General features: G+C 50.5%; 1 protein-coding gene across 1 annotated transcript in view; it reads right to left on the minus strand.

Moving 5' to 3' along the window:
- Positions 1-942: 942 nt before the first annotated feature.
- The window catches only part of Vps37c (VPS37C subunit of ESCRT-I), a 27270-nt gene continuing 8496 nt past the window's right edge, over positions 943-19716 (minus strand). Inside the window, exons 2-5 of the mRNA XM_055614129.1 lie at positions 9288-9386; positions 5024-5195; positions 4116-4198; positions 943-3000 (exon numbers count right to left, since the gene is read on the minus strand). Coding sequence (XP_055470104.1) covers positions 2287-3000; positions 4116-4198; positions 5024-5195; positions 9288-9380 — 1062 coding nt within the window. The 5' untranslated portion in view covers positions 9381-9386 and the 3' untranslated portion in view covers positions 943-2286. The remainder of the gene's footprint in view (positions 3001-4115; positions 4199-5023; positions 5196-9287; positions 9387-19716) is intronic.

Below are 19716 nucleotides of genomic sequence, written 5' to 3' on the forward strand. Positions count from 1 at the left end.
CCCCTGCCTGGTATAACCCAAGGCAGGTGACTAAACTGCTGCAGTAAGATCTGCAACTTATTCCCAAAAGCTGTCATCATCTGACTGACAGCTCGTGTGCCCAGCCCTGCTCCTGCCAAGTAAACTCAAGTACAGCTGGGAATGAAAGGCAATAAGCATCCAACTGCATTGGGGGCTCTTGGGTGTGTCCAGGGACTTCTAAGCACCACAGAGTCACGGTGCAGGAACCCTGCAGCCCTGGGATTCTATGGATCAAAACCCAAGTCCTACCTCCATGTACAGCCTGGTCACCGCACGACTTCCACGGTCTCCCTCCTGTTTAAACCTGGGACTGGGAGGGCCAGGGCAGCTATGGAGACACATGCCACAACCCTGGTGACTCCTAGAACCTCTGGCCATCTGCCATAGGCAACATACCTCTATGACTCTTCCAGGAAGAAAAGGCTGAGAGCTGAATAGAGGAACTGCCAGGAACCTTGTCTCCCTCATCCTCCTAGGCTCCAGGATAACCACCCTGCAACAGCGCCTGGTGGAATGCAGCCAGCCCACAGCAAGCTCCCTGTCCCAGAGACAGACTAACATCCCCTGACCCAGACTCTGCAATCCCTGTTTAGAAAAGGCTAAGACCACAGTGAGGCTGACCAGGTGACAAGAACCCTTACCTCCCAACCTGGACTGGGGCACGGGTGCCCCCTGGTGGAACTGAGGGGCCATGCATGTAGCTGAGGACAAAGCAAGCATTGTAGACTCCAAGAAACAGCTGAGGAAAACCACAAAGAAAATGCTAGAAAGAGCTGAGCTCTAGGGAGAAGTGGGATGGCAGTGGGTGACTCAAGAGGTGGCCATAGACGTAAGGCACCCTGTAGACGAAGGCTGCAGAAGTCACTGCCCCACAAGCAGCCACATCTGCTCTCTAACTCATCAGAGCCACCACACAGCACGGAACTCATCAACGTTTATTATGGCAATTACACAAACAAACGGGTGGTCATCATCCAGTTCAGCAGCAGTCAGCCACAGACTCCATTAGTGATTCATTATAAATAACTCAGGAGAAGCAAGCAGAGTTGGTAATGCATCCGTGGCCTGTGGGCGGGGTGGCACCAGAAGATGGGGTTCCTCCTTGACCCCCAGCACCTTAGCCCACTTAGAGGCTGGGTACCCAAGCAGGGGATATTTCAAGGCACATACAACTTCCTAACCCGTAGCAGCTTCAAGGTCCATCCTGAGACCTGGTTCACATCTGGCCCATCCACACTGATGCATCGTCCCCTGAAATCCCTTTGGTATAGTGTAATCACTTTTATTACTAAACAGGCTTCAGCCCCTTTGAGTGCTGGGGCTGCACTCACAGTCCCTACCCTTTACGTTCTAAAGACGAGAGTGTAGAGAAACCAACCCCCATGTAGTGATGAGATCTGGGAAGCACCATTGGGACCTTCTGGAAGGGCAGGCCTGGTGTCTGTTCTGCAGGGACACTGGGGCAGGGAGGAGTTACACGAGGGCAGAGGGGCTGCTAGCGAATGAGACTCAAGGCACTAAAAGGAGTGGATAGATGAACCTCAGAAAAAGCCAGCCAGAAGTGGAGGATCCAGGAGTGAGAAGTGGCTGGGAGGTAAACCTGGTCCTCCACTCCAGCCAGGGGCTCCAGGGTGACGCCTAGGACAGCCAAGCATAAAATTGAGGCCTGGGTTTCCCTTAGCATTCCTCATACCAGTGCTGCTGTGAATCCAACCACCAAAAAGGACACATTTGCCTGACATTGGCACGCAGCTAAATTATGGCTATTAGGACTCATAGTCCCTGTTTTTCCTAACCATTCTTTCCTCTGACCCAACTGTGGTAACTTAGACCATCCTTAAATGGACAGAGCTATGTCGCTTGGCAAGTGGCTCCACACGAGACATGCCAAGTTCCAAGGGAGAGCCTGGATGAGCAGGGTCTAAGACCCGGGGCCAACCTGCTACCAAGGTCACTCTGCACTGGTTCAGCTGTCAGCGAGCAAGCGCAGGCAGCTGTGCAAAGACATGAACACGCTTGCTCATGCAGACACCGGAGAGCCCTGGGCTCCCACCAGGCCACCTCAGGATGTGCTGAGCTGTTCCCTGGCAGAAGGAGCTCCCAGAAGGACCCATGCCACACTGTCCAGGGCCTTTCAGGGGGCCTGTGTGTTCCCAACTCTGCACAGAGCATCAGCTCCACTTCCAGTGTTAACCTCGAATCTCAGCAAATGGAGGCCAAAGGCTACGGTGCAGGACGAAGGAAGAAGGTGGACAGGGACCAGAGCTAATATCTAGGCCAGGCAGGCCCTGGAGGGTGAAAGCCATAAGGAGGGGTTGGCCCGGTAGGGTATGGAGCTTGAGGGGGCACTGGAGGCTGGGGCTGTCCTGGGAAGCCTGGCAGCTGAGGTTGTGTTGGATAGGGAGGTTTGCTTCCTGATGAGAGGTAGGGGGACTGCTGGGGGTAACCAGGACCAGGAGTTCGGCCCCCAACTAAGGGATATCCTGGACCAGGGGTGCTAGTTGGAGCCACAGGATAGCCAGGCTGGGGTGGCACACTCCTCTGTGGGGACCAAGAGTAGCCCATAGTGGTCCTTGGTCCTGGCTGAGGTGATGGGTAGGAAGGACCCAGAGGCCCACCATAGGAGGAAGGCTGAGCCACTACAGGGAAGGGGGCTGGCTGCAGGGCTCCCTGGGCTGTAGGGCCCACAGGCAAGCCTGGGGATGGGCTGTAGGGCAAAGGGTAGGGAGTCACAACAGAGGACTGCGGAGGCTGTTCTTCAGTCGCAGGGGGTGTCGCCTGGGGTGCTGGGCGAGGGGGCGGCGGGCGCTTTGGAGGGGCATCTCCGGCCAGCTCTGTCAAAGCACGGGGCCGCCTCACCACATCCTGAAGCTTCTCTACACGGACTCGGCGCAGGTGCAGCAGTGTCCTCATGGAGGAAAAGGACTCTAAGAACGTTTCCAAGGGCACCTCACCCTCCAGGAACTTCTCAGCCATGGCCTAGAGGACACAAGAACTGTTGACAACACAGGAACAGAGGCCTTCCACAGCCTTCCCTGGCCACCATTCAGAGTGACATTAAGGAATGTCAGCTACTTAATGGCGGGACCACGTCTTCCATGGTCGCACTGCCCCTTACCCAGCGCTGTGCCAGGCCCTGGTGGTCACTGCAAGTCTGTTCAACAGCTGGGTCTATACAAGTGCCTTAGATGCTGGCCCCTGGGCTGCATCTAAAACACAAAAAAGTTCCTGCCCACTGAGACAAAAGGCACATCCACAGGGAGGACACAGCAGAAAGAGCCAAGGAGCATGGGCCTAGCTCTGTACCACCACCCACCCAGGTGTGCGTGCTTCCTGGGGCCTGCTGTCAGTCACCCGTCCTGACTCACCTGGGGTCCTGGTACAGTAAAGGCCCCTTAACCACCGTTTCAGGTACTAGAGGGCTTCTATTGCAAACACATTGCATGAAAAATTCTAGACATAATCTGTAAGTTTTAAGTAACTTTCATTATAAAATACTTTATTGCTGTTCATGTGTATGTACGTCTGCATGTGCGAATACACATATGTGTGGGTGAACATGCACATGTGTGCATGTGGAGGCGAGAGGCCAGCCTCGGGTATCATTCCTCAGGCACTGTTCACCTTATTTCCTGAGACAGAATCTGTGCTATAGGCTCAGCAGTTGAGCTAGACTGCTCCCAGAACCCCAGGGATCTGTACCACCTTGCCTGGCTTTTTATACAGGTGCAAGGATCACACTCAGGTTGGCATGCTTGTGAAGGCTGGCTTACCACCCCAGCCGGTGGTTACTGTTCTTAATCTCTCGCTGAGCCTGCTTTATAAATTATAGATTACCATAGACATACATGTACCAGAAAAACAGTACTGTCTATTCAGAAGCAAGTGCTAACTATGGTTTCACGTGCTCAGGGATCTCACAATGTGTCGCTATAGTGTATTGCAACCAAAGTGTGTCCACTAGGACTCCACAGGCCATCTATTCTAGCTTCATCCCAAACCCTTGAGCTCTGTGGTTCCTGAGCTCACCATGAGACCTGGCTCCAGGGGCCACTACCCTGTCCAAGGGATTAGGATGCCACTCCCCACCTCACCTCAGACTCCTCCTCAATCTTCATCCCTTCAATCTGCAGAAGGTCCAACAAGGTGGCGGGCTGCAGTGCTGAGGAAAATTTCTCTGGAACAAAGGCAGAGAGGTTGATATTTCAAAAGTACTGTTTTATTTAAAGCTAAGGACCCTGATTTCAGCAAAGGTCCATAGCATGCCCTCTGTGAGCACTCAGGGCCTCGTCACACCAGGTCCACTGTAGAGTCCCTGCAGATGACTCTGTGAGCTACCGGGGCCTAGTCACACCAGCGTCCACTGTAGACTTCCCACAGGTGGTTCTGCAGGGTCCTTTAGGTTCATGAAGGCATTCACTGTCTTGAGTAAAGAGAAGCTCAAGGACAGAGCTCAGGTGTTGGCCAAGCAGCTCCCCACAGGCATAGCCATCCAGGAAGCCTTCCTACCTGCACAAGGCCTAGACCAGCTCTGCCAAGGCTCAGGGTTAAGTTGGCAGAGGCAGCGAAAGACACTGGCTGCCTAGATTCAAATCCCAGTTCCAGGGCTGAAGAGATGCTTGCCTGTTAAAGGCTAGGCTTGCAAATCCCAGCTCTACCCAACTTGAATCTCCCCAGCCTTGTTTTCCCCATCTATAAAAATAGTAAATTCAGGCCATTTTTAATACTATAAAAATATTTCCAAGATATATAATAAAATATAAACACTCAAAAGTTTAGACTAACCATAGTACCTACACTTTTCCATCCTTTTGTGTAAAGAAAAAATGCTAAGCACTTTACGCAGGACGTGGAGCAAGTGGGCTATAGTGGCTGCTGGCCCTTTCCTGTCCGGGGCATCTATGCATTCATGCTCTTCCAGCTGCCTCCCTGTCCTCCCTTCAACAGGAACGCTCAGCAGGTGAGATGGCCAGAGTGCATGTCCATAGTCAGCTGTTCCTACCCAGCTTGGCTTTCTGCTCCTGGCACCGCTCCACAAGCTTCCGCAGCTCCTGGTATTTGTCTGAAAGGTTAGAGCGGCTGATTTCCAGGGGGCCTTGGAACTCCAGGTTCTGCTCTGCCAGGCTCCGGTTGGTGGCCAATGCCATCTCTCGTTCTAACTGCAGGTCCTGAACCTAAGGAAAGCGGGACAACTGACAATAAGCACACTGTCACTGGTTATCCTTCGGGGGGGGGGGGGGGCCCCTGTCCTCACTGTACTCACTGCTCACCTGGCGACACCCAGCTGGCTGCTCAGCCCTCAACCACAGCCACAGGAGTTTAAACTCTGCACAGGCACTGTGACCCAGGTGCCTCACCTCATCCTCATCAAGAGAGCCTGTGAGGCCCACACTGAGGAAACAGGCACCAAGGCTAAGGCTAAGCACCTACCCCAGGCTAACCACCTACCCCAGGCTAATCACCTACCCCAGGCTAACCACCTACCCAAGACTTCCCAAAGCACAAGCACCTGCAGGTGGTTCTGTGTCGTGCCGGGCACAGGTGAGGGAGGAGATCCACTCCTGTGAGAGGGAGGGGACGCAGAGTCCCTCCCCATTGCTGGTTCCAGGCTTTAAAGTGAACACACACAGCATGCATGCATACAAGAGGCTGCTAGGGAGAACTCAGGTGGCCCAAGCCAGACCACAAACTAGAAATTCCATGAGGTCCTAAAGATATTGGAGGGGGGAGGCAGGGCAGGGCCCCAGGGCAGCCCAAGACACTGGAGCAGGATAGACATCCCTGCCTCCCAGGTCATACATGGTCTACAGAGCTATAGACAGTCCCCGAATGCCCTCTGCTGAAAACGCTTTCCTAGCCAGCATCCCTGAGCCCTCACTCAGCCCTCTATTTAACTGCCAGGCAGGCAGAAGCCTTGGAATCGTGCCCAGCAGGCCTAATGTGGGAAGGCATCTACTGCCCTGAGAGGAGCTGAAGGCAAGGCCACTGTCCTGTCACAGTACCATGTAGCACCAGCAGAGGGGGCTCAGCACTGGCCACAGAAGTCAGGGCCCAGGTCAGCAAGGCCAGCTTCCGCAGGGAAACAAGGGTCCTGCAACACAGAGCTTCTCCCTCCACCTAGGCCAGTGCATAGCACACCAAGCCAGACTGGCCTCCTCTACAGCAGCCACAGGAAGCCAAGTAGCATCCTGGATAAGGGGTTTCCAGAAGGGCCACTCTGATTCCTGCTCAGGACCTCAAGCCCTGCATTCCACAGCAGGCAGCAGCCTAATGGAAAGAGGGATGTTGCCGTTACCCCTCCACATACAAGGCTCTCAGGGCCCAGGTCTAAAACCCTTCCACCAGGACCGTCTGCTGTCTGGCCAGAAACGCCATTTAACCACTGGCCAAGCTCACTGGCATGGGAGCAGAGAAACTGGTGACTTTGAATGCTATCCAAGGAGGCTGGAGGATGGCTCAGCAATTAAAAACACACACTGCTCATCTAGAGGACCTGAATTTGGTTCCTAGTACCCATGTCAAGTGGCTCACACCTCCTGCCACTTCAGCTCCAAGGGTTCAACGGACTCTTCTGGCCTCCAAAGGCACTGCACCAAACATGCACAAACCCACACACAGACATACCTACACACATAACAAAAACTACAATGTTAAAAAGAAAAAAAAAAAGCCAGGAGACTCATGTGGCCAATTGTGAGTGGGGCCTGCCCTTCCTGGACCACGTACCCTGGGCATCCTTACTTGTCCATGGCTTTTCCTGGGGTCTGAAGCACGGCATCCATGCTGTGCCATCCTCTTCAACGCTTGTCACATTTCCACCTCTCCTATTCTCCAGCCCATCTCTTATGAACACTCCTCTGAGGTCAGTCTACCATTCCCCCGAGCTCAGCGCCCTCACTCTACACAGAGCAACGTTCCCACCGCCTTCCTCTCTGCCGGCTCTTCTCATGCTCCCACAGTGACACAATTACTTCTCACAGCCGCGACAGAAATCCAGCCAAAGACTTCCTGAAAGTCTAAGTAGCTTGCCCTACTTTGCTTCTGTCTTTCCCACAGTGAGTATTTTCCCCCTCAGAGAATTCAACTCAGTTACTCAGACAAGGCTACACCAAAAAGTTCCATCTGCCCTTTGGCCAGGAGACTGCATCCCTTACATTTCCAGGAGCCTATGCTTTTCCACAGGGTGGAAGACTTGCTCAGCTTGAAAGCCGTGAACAGAAGCTGGGTACAGACTCACTTTTGCTGAGCTCCACTCCCTTCAGGAACAAGCCTGGGAATCCCTTTAACATTCTGCTGCTCATCATTGACTGAAGAAACAGTTGGGGCCAACAAGATGGCTCAGTGGGTAAAGGTGCTTGCCGCTAAGGCTGACTGACCTGAGTTTGACCCGTGGGCCCCAAATGGTAGGAGAGAACCAACTCCCAAAAGTTGTCCTTTGACCTCCACACTGGTGCGGTGGCATATACGCACATCTATGTGTGTGTGCAAGCATCCCTAATCCAGCAACCCCAAATCCAAGATGAAGACCTTTTTCAGTGACACTTTTCATGTTCTGAATTTCAGAGTGTCTCGGATTTTACATTTTTTTTATTAGAATTATTTAACTAGTAAATCTACACAAAACATTTCAAAACCCGAGACATATGAAATCTGAAATACTCTCGTCCAAAGTATCTGGGATGGGTAAGGGACACTTAGATATATGTGACAGATGAATATGCCAGGTAAGACAAGGGTCTGTCAGAGCCCACAGCCTAACCAACTGTAAGAGTCATCCTTGCTGCCTAACCAAGGCCATTTCTCCTAAGACGCTGAACAGGGTCCTCCTGCCTCAGCCACACAAAGACCTGTCCTAACCCCTACCTATGAGGAGGTCTTTCTAGCCCAACCCAGGGTCATCTCCAATCCAGCAGAGAGGCCTGAACAGTGCTGGAGAGCAGGTGGCAGCAGAAAGCACAGCTGAGACAGGCCAGGGCCAGGTGGCATGTGCGCCCGTGCAGCGGGGGCATGGGCAGATGCCAGATGGACACCTTCCTGTTCTCTAACACAGTGACTCATAGAGCACCTGCCACGTCTGCTCACCAGGGAAAGGAGTCCAGCAGTACCTGTGCTCCTTTCTCTCCTCCAAAAAAAGGCAGGGGACAGAGTTTCCAGGCAATGACCAGCCGCAGCTGATCTGGGGGTACCTGTGGTTATTTCTAGCTGGGTGGCCACAGAGTCACCTGACCTCCATCTCACAGGAAGGTCACAGGAGACAGTGACAGGGAGGGCCAAGTCAAGCTCTTCAGAGACAGCAGGGTGGAGCTTATTCCTGTAACTTATTCCTTATTACTGTGACTAGGAACTGAGAAATGGGGTACTAGCAATGGGAAACAGCATGAAACATGAGTGAATGATGTCCCCATGGGGAAAGATGGGCCCCTCTCCCTAGTGCATCAGAGAACTGCCTCGAGATCCACACTGGAACAGTGTGAAGATTCCTGGCCATTTGAGCCTCTGGCTGTCCTCAGCCAAGGTGGACCCTGGACTCCCTATCACTCCCCATGCTCCCAGAGGACCAGGCCCTGGACTCATCACTCCCTGGGCTTCTAAAGGACCCAGGACCTGGCCTGAAACCCCAGGGATCCTCTAGTGAGGTAAAGGCCAAGGTAAAATTCACAGCACAACAAGGTGAATCCTGGCTCAAGAGCCTACTAAGCAAGTATCTTTGGGAAGCAATTATTAGAGAAGTAGATGGGATGGCTCAATGGGTAAGGGCTCTTGCCACCAAGCTGACAACCTGAGTTCAGTCTCTGGAACCCATATGGTAGAAAGAGAGAATCATTTCTTGCAAGTTGTACCTGGTACACAAATGCATGCACATGAATTACCCCTCCCCCCAACACACACACAATAAATAAATATAATGAAAAATTAAAAGACCTTAAATGAGGCTAGAGATATGGCTCAGCAGTTAAAAGTACTGACTGCTCTTGTAGAGGACCAGCGTTCAGTTCCTAGCATCCACATGGCAGCTCACAGTAACTCCAGTTCCAGGGGATCTGATATCTTCTGCACACACCTGCATACACCTGGTCCACATATATACATGTGTCAGGCGCACACACACAGAGACATAAAGTAAAATAAATAAATTTGTTGAGGACCTTAAGTGATCAATTACTTTAAAAAAGGAGAGAGAGAGAAGAGAAGAGAAGAAGGAGGAAGATGAAAGAGAAGAGAAAGGAGGAACAGCAACAGCAGCAGGATTACTGGCCTCTCTGTACCTCAGGAGACTCCAAGGCCATCCGAGCAATGGCTTCTGGATCATTCTGCATCTCCTCCAGCTCCTGCAGGGTCTTGTCTTTCAGCCCCTCCATCTTCCCCTGTAAACACAAAACACCCAGTTTGAGAGAAAGTCACTCAGAGTCCCTTTACAGGCGGGCCTAAGGAGACTGGAGTGTCCCTATAAACACATTCCTCGAGCCCCAGCCATTTCCCCCAAAAAACCCTGAGACTGATGGAAAACTGTGCAAGCTTCTTGGCAGCCAAAGCATGAGAGGGCATGGAGCTGACAGGAAAAGGCGAGGGAGAGGCCAGGCTGCAGGGACAAACTAAAGTTGGCCCCAGGCCTTGGTACGTGACCACTTTTGTCTGAACCTGATTTAAACAACCCTTCTCCCCATGCATACCCCCACCACAGGGCCTTACAGGCCTCAGCACCATAGGCCCAATTATGTCCCTGCTTGTTACATTTAGTGTTCTGGTAACCTCGGGTCTCCCTAAGTATTCTGCAACTGCAGCCCTCTCCACGTGTCATAGAAGCAAACTGTCACATCTATGTCCTCACTGGAACAGAAAAAATAATAATAATCAAATCACCTTCAAGGGCAGTCAGAAGAGAAAGAAACCAACGGACTCAGAGAGAAGGTTGCTCTAACAGGGCAAGAGTCAGCAGCCTCCCTCTGTCACTGTCCCAAAGGCCATTGGTCATCTGTGTGACAAGTCACAGCCAGGCCTGGGGGGCAGCCAGATAGAAGCAAACACACCAGGAACCTCCTTTGCCAGAACCTCCCATGCTTATGTCTTCTTATCCTTCCTAATTGTGTGTTTTAGAGCATTCGTGTTGAATGTTCTCATCATAAAGGCTGCTTGTTTCCAGAATTTGTATAGTTCCTTGATCTGCAAAGATCAAGGGTCCTCTACCCTCATTAGAGCTTGCCTGGGGGTCATGCTGATGACTCAGCCAAGAAGGCATTTGGGAACTAAGAGCCAAGGTGACAGACAGAAGTCCCCTTCTCTGGGCCTAAGTTTCACCATCTGTAATGGGAAAGGAGTGGCATCCCTAGGTGAAGGGAGAAAGTAATGAGCAATGATGACAATCTCCCCTTGCCAAGAAGGCCCTCATCCTGGTTTAGGCCTGACCTGTCTCCTTGCATGTTCTAAGTGTCCTGCTTTAAAGAACAAATGACACTACTATCTGCTAATGAAGAGCTACTTAAGTGGGTAGCACCACTAGCCAGCATCTCCTGAGGGCTTCACAGTGCCCAGCCTCTAGGTAAGCTTGGCTATGCATCATGAGGTAAGCACCCACCCCATCCAGGCCTCAGCACCAGAAGGCTGGGACAGAGCCCAGAAACTCACAGTCCATCCTGGGAACAAGGATGCAGCTAAGAGAGGATAACTCCACACTTGTTACATCATGCCGGAGGCAACCACATCATGCTACAGTATGACCTACACTGTCTCGCCCAGGCACCTGGATTCCAGACTTATGCAAATTCTTGGCCTGCTGACCTGTAATTCCAGTGCTCTCAAGATAAGAGTCAAGGGATCTAAGAGCCAACTGACCAGCCAGACTAGCCCTCAGTGGTAAGCTCTGGGTTAAACAAAGAGACTGCCACAAAAGTGAGTTAGAGAGTGATAAAGAACACTTTCAGCATCAGCCCTGGACTGACACCTCCATATGTAAGCATGCTCATGTGCACACGTATGAACAGTCATACCACACACTCAAATACATGAGAGAGAGGAAGGGAATTTGTATAGAGAAATTCTTCATAATGAAAAGACCCAAAAGGAAAGAAATCAAACCAAACCCTGCACTGAAACTATACCTCAGATTGCTTTCTCAAAACCCAGGGTCTAGAAACCAGAACAGAGCAGAGGCCCTGTGTTGGACCAGAGCTCTGAGGAGAAACAATATTGTTCCACCAAAATCTAACAGGAACAGCACTTTAAAGATCCTGAGTCTCAACAGGAATGGTGGGACATGCCCATAGTTCCAGCACTTGAAATATGGACATCAGGAGATCTATGAGCTCTGCCTCAAAAAGAAAAAAAAAAAAAAAATCACAAAAGGGCTGAGACTGTAGTTCAGTTTGTAGAGTGCCTGTTGCACATACATATAGCCCTGGGTTCCATCCCAGCACAGTATAAAGCCAAGCATGGTAATGCGAACATCGAAATCTCAGTATTGCAGAGAAGTAGAAGCCAGAGGATCAACAGTTCAAGGCCAACATAAGTTACATAGTAAGTTCAAATCCAGTCGCAAACACTTAAAAGACTTGAAGACACCCAGACACATGGAGTACAGGCTTAGTAACACAGACCTAACCCATAACCAGTTCTGCCCCCTTGTCAACTATGTCCTCACACCAGTGGAAGTTCTGGAGCCTCTGGGTCTTCATCTGAGATGGGCCAAATGGCAGAACCTCCCTCACAGGCTCAGTGACACAAGAGTTCAGCACAATAACAAATGCTGGCCAAAGATTTCAACTGCACTGAAATTATGCAGGACCACACTGGCCTCCAGAGAGGCTCAGCCAAGAACTTGCTGGGCTCCAGGGGCAGCACTTAGTGCAGCCCCACCCCCAAGCCCAGTGCCTGCTGCTCTTGCAGTCAGGGCCAAGTGCAGCAGGCACTGGTGGCCTGGTAGGATGGGAGCTGACTAACCACACACAAACAGCTGGTCAGCAGTGCCACATGTAGCAACCCCAGCAGGGCCAGGATCTCTCCCCACAGAGGTCCATTCAGTAAGCCCTGACAGAGCTGACAGTCCCTACGGCAGTCTTGCGAGGTTTTCCTTTGACATACTTGCTCCGCCCTGGGGATGTGATGAAGACCAAGCCTAAAACGAAAAGATCAAAGAGATCGCAAGCCCACAAAAGCAGTGCATGTTACCGTGATGGCTGCTGTTCCTGTCTCTTGGCTAGTGGTGGCTCACAGCAGCAGCAGCAGCAGCAGCAGCAGCACATCCCTGGTCCAGCAGGCTTTTCTGTGAGAATTCTCACAGCATCACCCACTGAATGTTCCAGGGGCTGGTTTCTCACAAGTCAGTTATCACCTGCTTTTCAGAGCCACCCAGAGGCTGAAAGCAGGCCACCATTTGGAAAGGGTGAGAAGGAAAAGTACTGAGCCCAGGGCCCACGAAGCAGCTACCTAAAACTGTGGCCCTACGGCCTGGGCCTCTGCTTCTATCAACTTCTAACTCCCACCAAAAGCCAATATGGTAGATAGAGTGACCAAAACCCCCAGGGTGTCACAGGGGAGGGAAGCAGGAGTTAATGATACATTATTTAGGGACCAAGTCCTTAGGCTTTTGTTTCTAGAGGGCTGGCAAGTCCAATTTCCTCAGGCCTTGATGCGTGGGCTCTGACACAGACTTCCCCTCCCATTACCACTATGGCATCAAGAAGATGGCTGATTCCCTGAGGACAGGGGAGTGGGCTGCTAGGGGAGGAGAACTGGTGGTGATGTGAAATGGGCAGGGTTCTGGGCATTCATCTTTGTCTTCCCAGTACCTGGCACAGACCTGCTCAGAGGCAATTCAGAAATAGCCAAGCAAGGGTGGAGGAAGAAAGTCACTAGGCCATCCAGATGATGGACAAGTTCAACAAGGTACAGAGTCAGAACAGCCCATCCTCCCACTCAAGCCTTCCTTCATGTCTTCATGCCTTTACGGAACAGGCATCTATTGAGCAATTACCATATGCCAAGGCCCATGCTGTCCCACATCATGGGGTGGAAGGAAGTACATAAACATGTTGAATTTTATGAGCCTGGCCCAGTAGACACATTAAAAAAGTAAAACAAAAAAAACCTTCCTTCTTCCTCTTATGGAACTCAGTTGTTTCTCAAACCTTTTTAAAAGCCATAAGTCAAAATGAACACAGGTGAAGGAGTGGCATAAGGTGTGGACCAGTGAAGAAGACAATGGCAAGGAGGCAGGAAGGACAGCTCAGAGCAGCAAAGGCCAGAGAGGGTCCGTGCTGGGAGGGTCCTGTGGGAGCCACTGCAGATCCAGGAGGGGAGCTGGTGGCTAGGGAGGCAGCTGCACAGCGCCACAGGTACAGCAGGGTAACAGCTCTTATGGAGGTGACACTGACACCTCAGAGGTGATCAAACTGCCAGTGAGGCGGGAAAGTAACACCCCAGGAGCCAGGCTGGCCTTTTCTTCACAGTAGGAGTTGAAAATGGGTTCCTGTTCCCTGCACTGAGAAGCGAAAGGCCTCGACTTTGTTTCTTCCCATCCCCCCAATCCTATCCCTGCCTTTTTTTTTTTTTTCACCTTCACTAGAGGTCACAAATACAACCATGTGTGAAGGCCAGGCCCACAAGTCAGAGGCCAAGCATGGAATGAAGACCATGAACCCCATGGACCCTAGCCCCACACCAGACCCTCCTGCAGGAGAGAGTGATGGCGGTGCCAGGCCTGCCAGCTCCCCCGAAAAGCTACAAGGCCAAGTTTAGATGCACGGCCCCATTTGGAGTGGGCCACAGAACCCAGGGGCTGTGGTCTGAAGCCTAAAATTGACACCATGCCCTTTGGTGACTGTGTACATGGGGGTGACAGGTCATAGAAAAGCAGAGGGATGGGAGGAGGAAGACCCAAGCCAAGTCTGATGCTCTGAGTGGGGACAGAATGGGGACAAGTGAAGAACTCCCTACCAGAAGGCTGCACTTCCTGGCCTTGGTCTTGTAGTCTGTGGCTGGCCACTGGCCCTGTTGCTAGTTTCAGCCTCCTTTCATGACTCCGTATCTTGACAAAACCATTCCACATGCCTTAACAACAGCAGCACAATATGACCCAGATAGTGAGGCCATAAGCCAGATTAGGGCCAGTGGATTTAGGCCAAATGGAGTGTTATTTCTGGCCACACCCCAGCAGAGGCAACTGAACAACTGCTCAGGGCGAATGCACAGGAGTGCTGGGTGAGCTCAAGAGATCTGTTCCCAACAGCAACAACACACGACACTTGTGGGCCTCACTCCAGGCGCTCCGGTGACTGACTGCTCTGCACAAAAACATAGCTGGGAACAACCTGAGGTCCTTTCCTGAACAAGTTAAAAGAGGGAAACCAAAACACACCATGCAGGCCATGCAGCTCTCTCTAGACCACACAGCAGCACAGGGCAGGGCTGATGTGCACATCTGTAATGCCCCCACCCGTCACGGCTCTGGCAGGCTCATGCCAGCGTGCCCTCCACAGTGCTCCAAGAAAAGCAGAACTAAGTGGGGACAGCTGGCCTGGGGTCCCACTTGGAATCCACCAGCCTTTACTATGTGAACTCCTCCATCAAGTCCCTGAACCTCAGGTGCACTGAGAGAAGGGTGGCAACATAAAAATCCCCTTGGCTCACTCTACAACTTGGGGTACTGTGATGCTGAGAGGCAACTCCTGAAAGCCTGGGATGCAAGAGAAGCAAGCCAAGTGACTGCCATTACTGAATCCTAACTCATCCCTGTAATGTGGCTCTGTGGGGCTCATCCCTCCCCTCACCACAGTCAGCAAGCACTACTTGACAGCCTGATATCACACTGCAAGGACACCCCTCAGTTTCTCGTAAATCCCCCATCCATCAACAGCACAGGAAGAAGTTGGGGAACTGATCTTCCCTATGATTTGAAAAGTTGGATTATAAGCCCTAGAAGAGAGAGCCTGTCAGGCTTTGGTTCTCACTGCCATTTCTACCATGCTGGGGATGGACCCAAAGCCTCACAAAAATTAGGTGTTTTAGTTGTGCCACTGCTGAGACAAAATACTCAGCAATAGCAACTAAGGAAGGACAGATGTTTGGATCACATTCTTGGAATATGGTCCATTGTGACTGGGGGAGGTATGGTGGCAAGAGCTTGAGGCATCTACACTAAGGACAAAGAGATGGGACCACCCATATTTAGGATGGATCTTCCCAGCTCAATTAACCTAATCTACAGAATCCCTCACAGAAATTTGTTTCTGGGGCAATTCTAAATCCTATCAGGATAAAAATCAAAATGAACCATCAAGTTAGGAAAGAGCTTTACCACTGAGCAACACTCCCCAACTCAATCTTCATTTTTTTTAAGAGTGTAAGAGCGGAGAGGGGTCAGAGGCCAACTTCAGGGAGTAGGTTCTCTCCTTTCACTTTTATGTGTGTCCCAGGAATCAAACACTTTGTTTACTTGCTGAACCATCTTGCCTGCCAGATTTCCCCTCTAAAATGGGGGCAGGAAGCTCCTCCCTATCTTCCAGTGTAAAGAGTCCTAAAGAGATCAGAGCTTTGTAGCAAAGTAGTATCTAGACTTGAATCAGCTGAACCTTTTCTGATGACTTACTCAGCCTTTCTCATCTGATGCAGCCATCCTCAAGGGGCTGGAAGGATTTAATGCGAATGAAACAATTTCTAAAGGCATTTACTTGGTCACAGTAACTTCAACACACAACACCTTCCCACCTATGGCTACAAAGTGCCGCCTGTCAACCCTGCCAGGCCTCCGGCTGGGTACACATCGGAACAAAGCGACCAAGTGTGGCTTTCTCTTACAGGTTCCACATCAGTGTGCACTAAGTCCACAAGAACAAGTATGCATGTAGAAAGCAAGTAGACACAGCAGGCGGGGAATGTAACCTTTCAGGAGAAAGCTTTGTGCAAGAAACTTCTTCCTCTTTGTAAATATTTACACAATAGCCCACTGTTCCTTAGACCCACTGAAAAACTCCCTACTTTGCCTGGAGGGAACAAGCAATTCCCTCCACCTGGTGCCAAGTACGGAGGCCCTAGGGAATGACTTCTGATACCAACCAAGCTTGCCCATTCCTGGGCTGTCACCAGCTGGCAGGCCACAGAGACTCTAGCCCTTGTGCTAGAGAGACCCCTCCCACAACTGCTGGATCCTCCCTGCTTTTCTGAGATGCCCAACTTCAGTTTCTCTCTCCCTCCAACCACCGTTTATTTACAACAGCTTTTCAAAGCCATCCCCAATGCCTCAGCGGGCCACTTCAGACCAGAAATGGCCCTCGCCTTCAATATCCAACCATCAAGCTTCCTTTAGTCAGTGTTCCCAAGTCTCTGAAGAGCACCATCCGGCCATCACTGCCCTGCCACAAGATCCAAAATGATTTTCCACCCCAAAGCCTCCTCCTTGCCATCATTGTTCAGCCCCTATAGGGTTTCTAGGAGGTTTCTGTAAACCTCCTGGGTCCCTCTGGCTTCCACTGGGCCAGTCACCTCTTCCCATTCTCTTGCCCAAAGCAGGAAGAAGTAGATCACTGCTCTAAGTTCTCCCACCTGCTGACACTGACCCCAAGCCCTACTTTTCTACTCCCCTTCGGCTGTGATATCTTACCAGTAGGGCAAAGAAGGAACCATACTGGACTAACCATCAATGGCTTGGTTCCTCTGCAGGACTCCAAAATGAGTTCAGCAGCAAAACAGGCTGATGCCAGTCCCTACAGCTCTCAGTAAGGGGTCACTGGGTATAGAGAGCCATACAAGGCAATTTGTGTCCACAAGTAAAGTGTGGTGTGGTGTTGGCCACCATGGTGTGGTGTTGGCCGTTCCTTTTTCTGTTGAGGATAAAACTGGGCTACAATATGGTGTGTCGTCTCACAGTCTCACAAGGAGGATCTCTGGCTAAGCAGGGCAGCCAGGTAGGGAGCCCACGCTCTTCACATATTCATCGCACCTCACCATGAGGTAAAGCAGTGTCTGGCTCTGGGAACAAACTCAATAAAGGATGGTTACTGGAGACTGACTGCAGCCAGCCTCCAAGGAGCAGGGCCTGTTGGATTATGTTCAGAACCCAACATAAATCCTAAAAAAAAAATAAAAATAAAAACTAAAAACAATGAGGCCTGAAATCCTTTACCAGCATGCAGGCTAAAGTCCAAGTTCCTCAGCCAGGGCCACAGTGCCCAGAGACACAGTGCCACTCAGAGTCGTTCCTCCCCCAGATCTCAGCTCAGTGGGGCAGAGCCAGCATCTAGGAGGCTAACAGCCTTTACTGGCTGGGGAGCCTGGGCAGGGAATACAACCTCCCCGTACCTCAGTTTCTTCCCTAAAAGGGGGCTTTAGCAAGAACGAAAAAAAGTTAGTGCCTGAAAGGTCTACCACCTGCTGTTGGGTAGGCTGGCACCATGGCTAGGCTGGCAGAGTGCCCAGTCATACAGTCACACAGTCATACCTCTAGCACTCAGCACTTCCTCTTTTTAGAGGAACCTGGATTCCTCCAGAGACAGTATCTGTCAACAGAGTGATGGAAATGGATGACTGGATCTGACCAGATCAATAACCTTCATCCTCAGTCAATAAAGCTGACAAGAAACGTGTCTGAATAGGCAGCCAATCCTTCAAGCTTCCTGACAGAGACACCCACCCACTTGGCAGGGCCTCTTCCTTCTCTTCCTTCCTTAACTTGTGGCTCAGAATTGAAATAACCACACACAGGCTTCCTTCCTTTCTGCTGTGTCCTGACCACTATCTCTGAAGGCCATGAAGGCAGCTATGCGATACCACTGTCTCTGAAGGCCATGAAGGCAGCTGTGCGATCTCCCACCCCTTACCTCTAGGCTGCACAGAGCAAGCTGAGCAGATGGATAGTCAATCATCCCTTACAGAAAGATCAGGATGGAGGTCAGGCCTGGGTCAGGAGGTGCCTCTGTTTAACATCCATGACAATGGGACTACTTCTATGGCTGGTCAGTGGCCATCCAGGCTGATAAGATATGGGGTGGCTGCACAGCCTACCGCAGCCAGTGCCAAGTCCAGCCCCACAAACTTCTAGGATGAGCAGAGTCATAAAGAAGCAGACAGGTCCACTGAAGGTAACAGAAGACGGACAGAAGACAAGAAGCTGAGTGAGAGCTCCCTCATATTCACCTCTGACACTGGAAGGACCCATGAAGGAAAGCATCAGAGAAGGGTTCAATTATAGAAGGTGGCTCTGCCACAAACCAGAAGCAACTTAATGAGTTCCAAAGGACTCAACCCTCTCCCACATGCCCAGAAACCTCTGAGAATACTCAGAGTTCTCATGGCCCTGCTATGAAATTTTCCCTGACTCCCTAGCACCTTGCTATTGTACTTCAAATCTGTGATCCTTGGCCTGACATATGACGACCTGCTAACCCTGAAATTCCCTTCCCAGCTAGCTCTGAGTCTTCCACCATCCATGGGCTCCTCTGCTCACCCCAACTCTCGCTGCCTAACCCTCTCACAGCACAGAAATATATACTTCTAGTCTCTCAACAAGTAACGACAGTAAGACCAACCATATCCAGCCCTCAGAAATACACAGTTTGCCCTTTTTTCCTGCTTATCCCTCAAATGTCACACTTCTATGAGGCTTTCCTTGCTCATTCCTCCTAAAGAATCCATGCCCTTTCACAGTTCTATGTAAATATCATGCAGATTTATTGTTAGGAAACAGCACGGTTCTCCAGCAAAAAAACTAAGCTCTCTGCTCATCACTCACATCTGCATCCCAAAACACACACCCCTGCTGAGCACACACCAGGCACTCAATGAGTGCTTTAGGGATTTCCGCTTCTACAGCAGGAACCAGGTTACCACCAACACACCAACACACATACACACCCTCAAAGAACTAAAAAGTTAGACAAAGTAAATGTAGAACAGCATTTAAACACTGGGTATCAGGCAGCCTGGAATAATGGTGCTCAGGGAAACAAGACAAAGCGAGCTCTAGAGTTGTCCCCAGGTTACTCTTACAGTCACTCTCCAAGATGGCACAAGGAACTGGGAAGCGGGATTTGGAAATCCAGGAAAGCCAAGGTTGCCAGCAGGGCAGAGAACCAGCATACACAGGAAGGCATCCTGTTTACCGCTTTTGTTAGAGCACCACAGAAGGCGTTACTCAGTACTGAGGGAAACCTAGCTCTGCTATAAAAGCTGTCAGTCGCAGCTAACAAAGCTTGGCTCTATTTCCACCTAACAATATAGCCCCAACCAATCCAAAGATGTGTGACAATATATATATAATAGCCACAAGGTAAAATTCACATCTGAACTCCAATCAGAACTTAACAGACAAAGACTAAACAAGACCTGTAACAACCAATAAAAATGGACCCATGAAATACATAGGTAACAATTAGCAAGCAAGGATATTAACATAGCAACCATATTTCATCTGATATATATGTGTGTGTATACATATGTATATATGTATATGTGTGTATATATATATGTATGTATATATACACACACACACATAGATTTAATTTGGTATGTTCAAGAAGCACAGGTTCTAAAGGTTGAGCATAGGAAATACAGACTTGGATGGTGGTTATATAAAGAGAAAAGGTGGTTTCTACAGGGAATACTGTATGCGACTGAATGTATACCAGACTGGACAATCAGCAGATTAGATTCTGCAGAAAAAAAGGAAAGGAAAGGAAAGGAAAGGAAAGGAAAGGAAAGGAAAGGAAA

This window comes from Psammomys obesus, unplaced genomic scaffold (assembly GCF_907164565.1).
Source record: "Psammomys obesus unplaced genomic scaffold, mPsaObe1.curated_primary_1811, whole genome shotgun sequence".
NCBI lineage: Eukaryota > Metazoa > Chordata > Mammalia > Rodentia > Muridae > Psammomys > Psammomys obesus.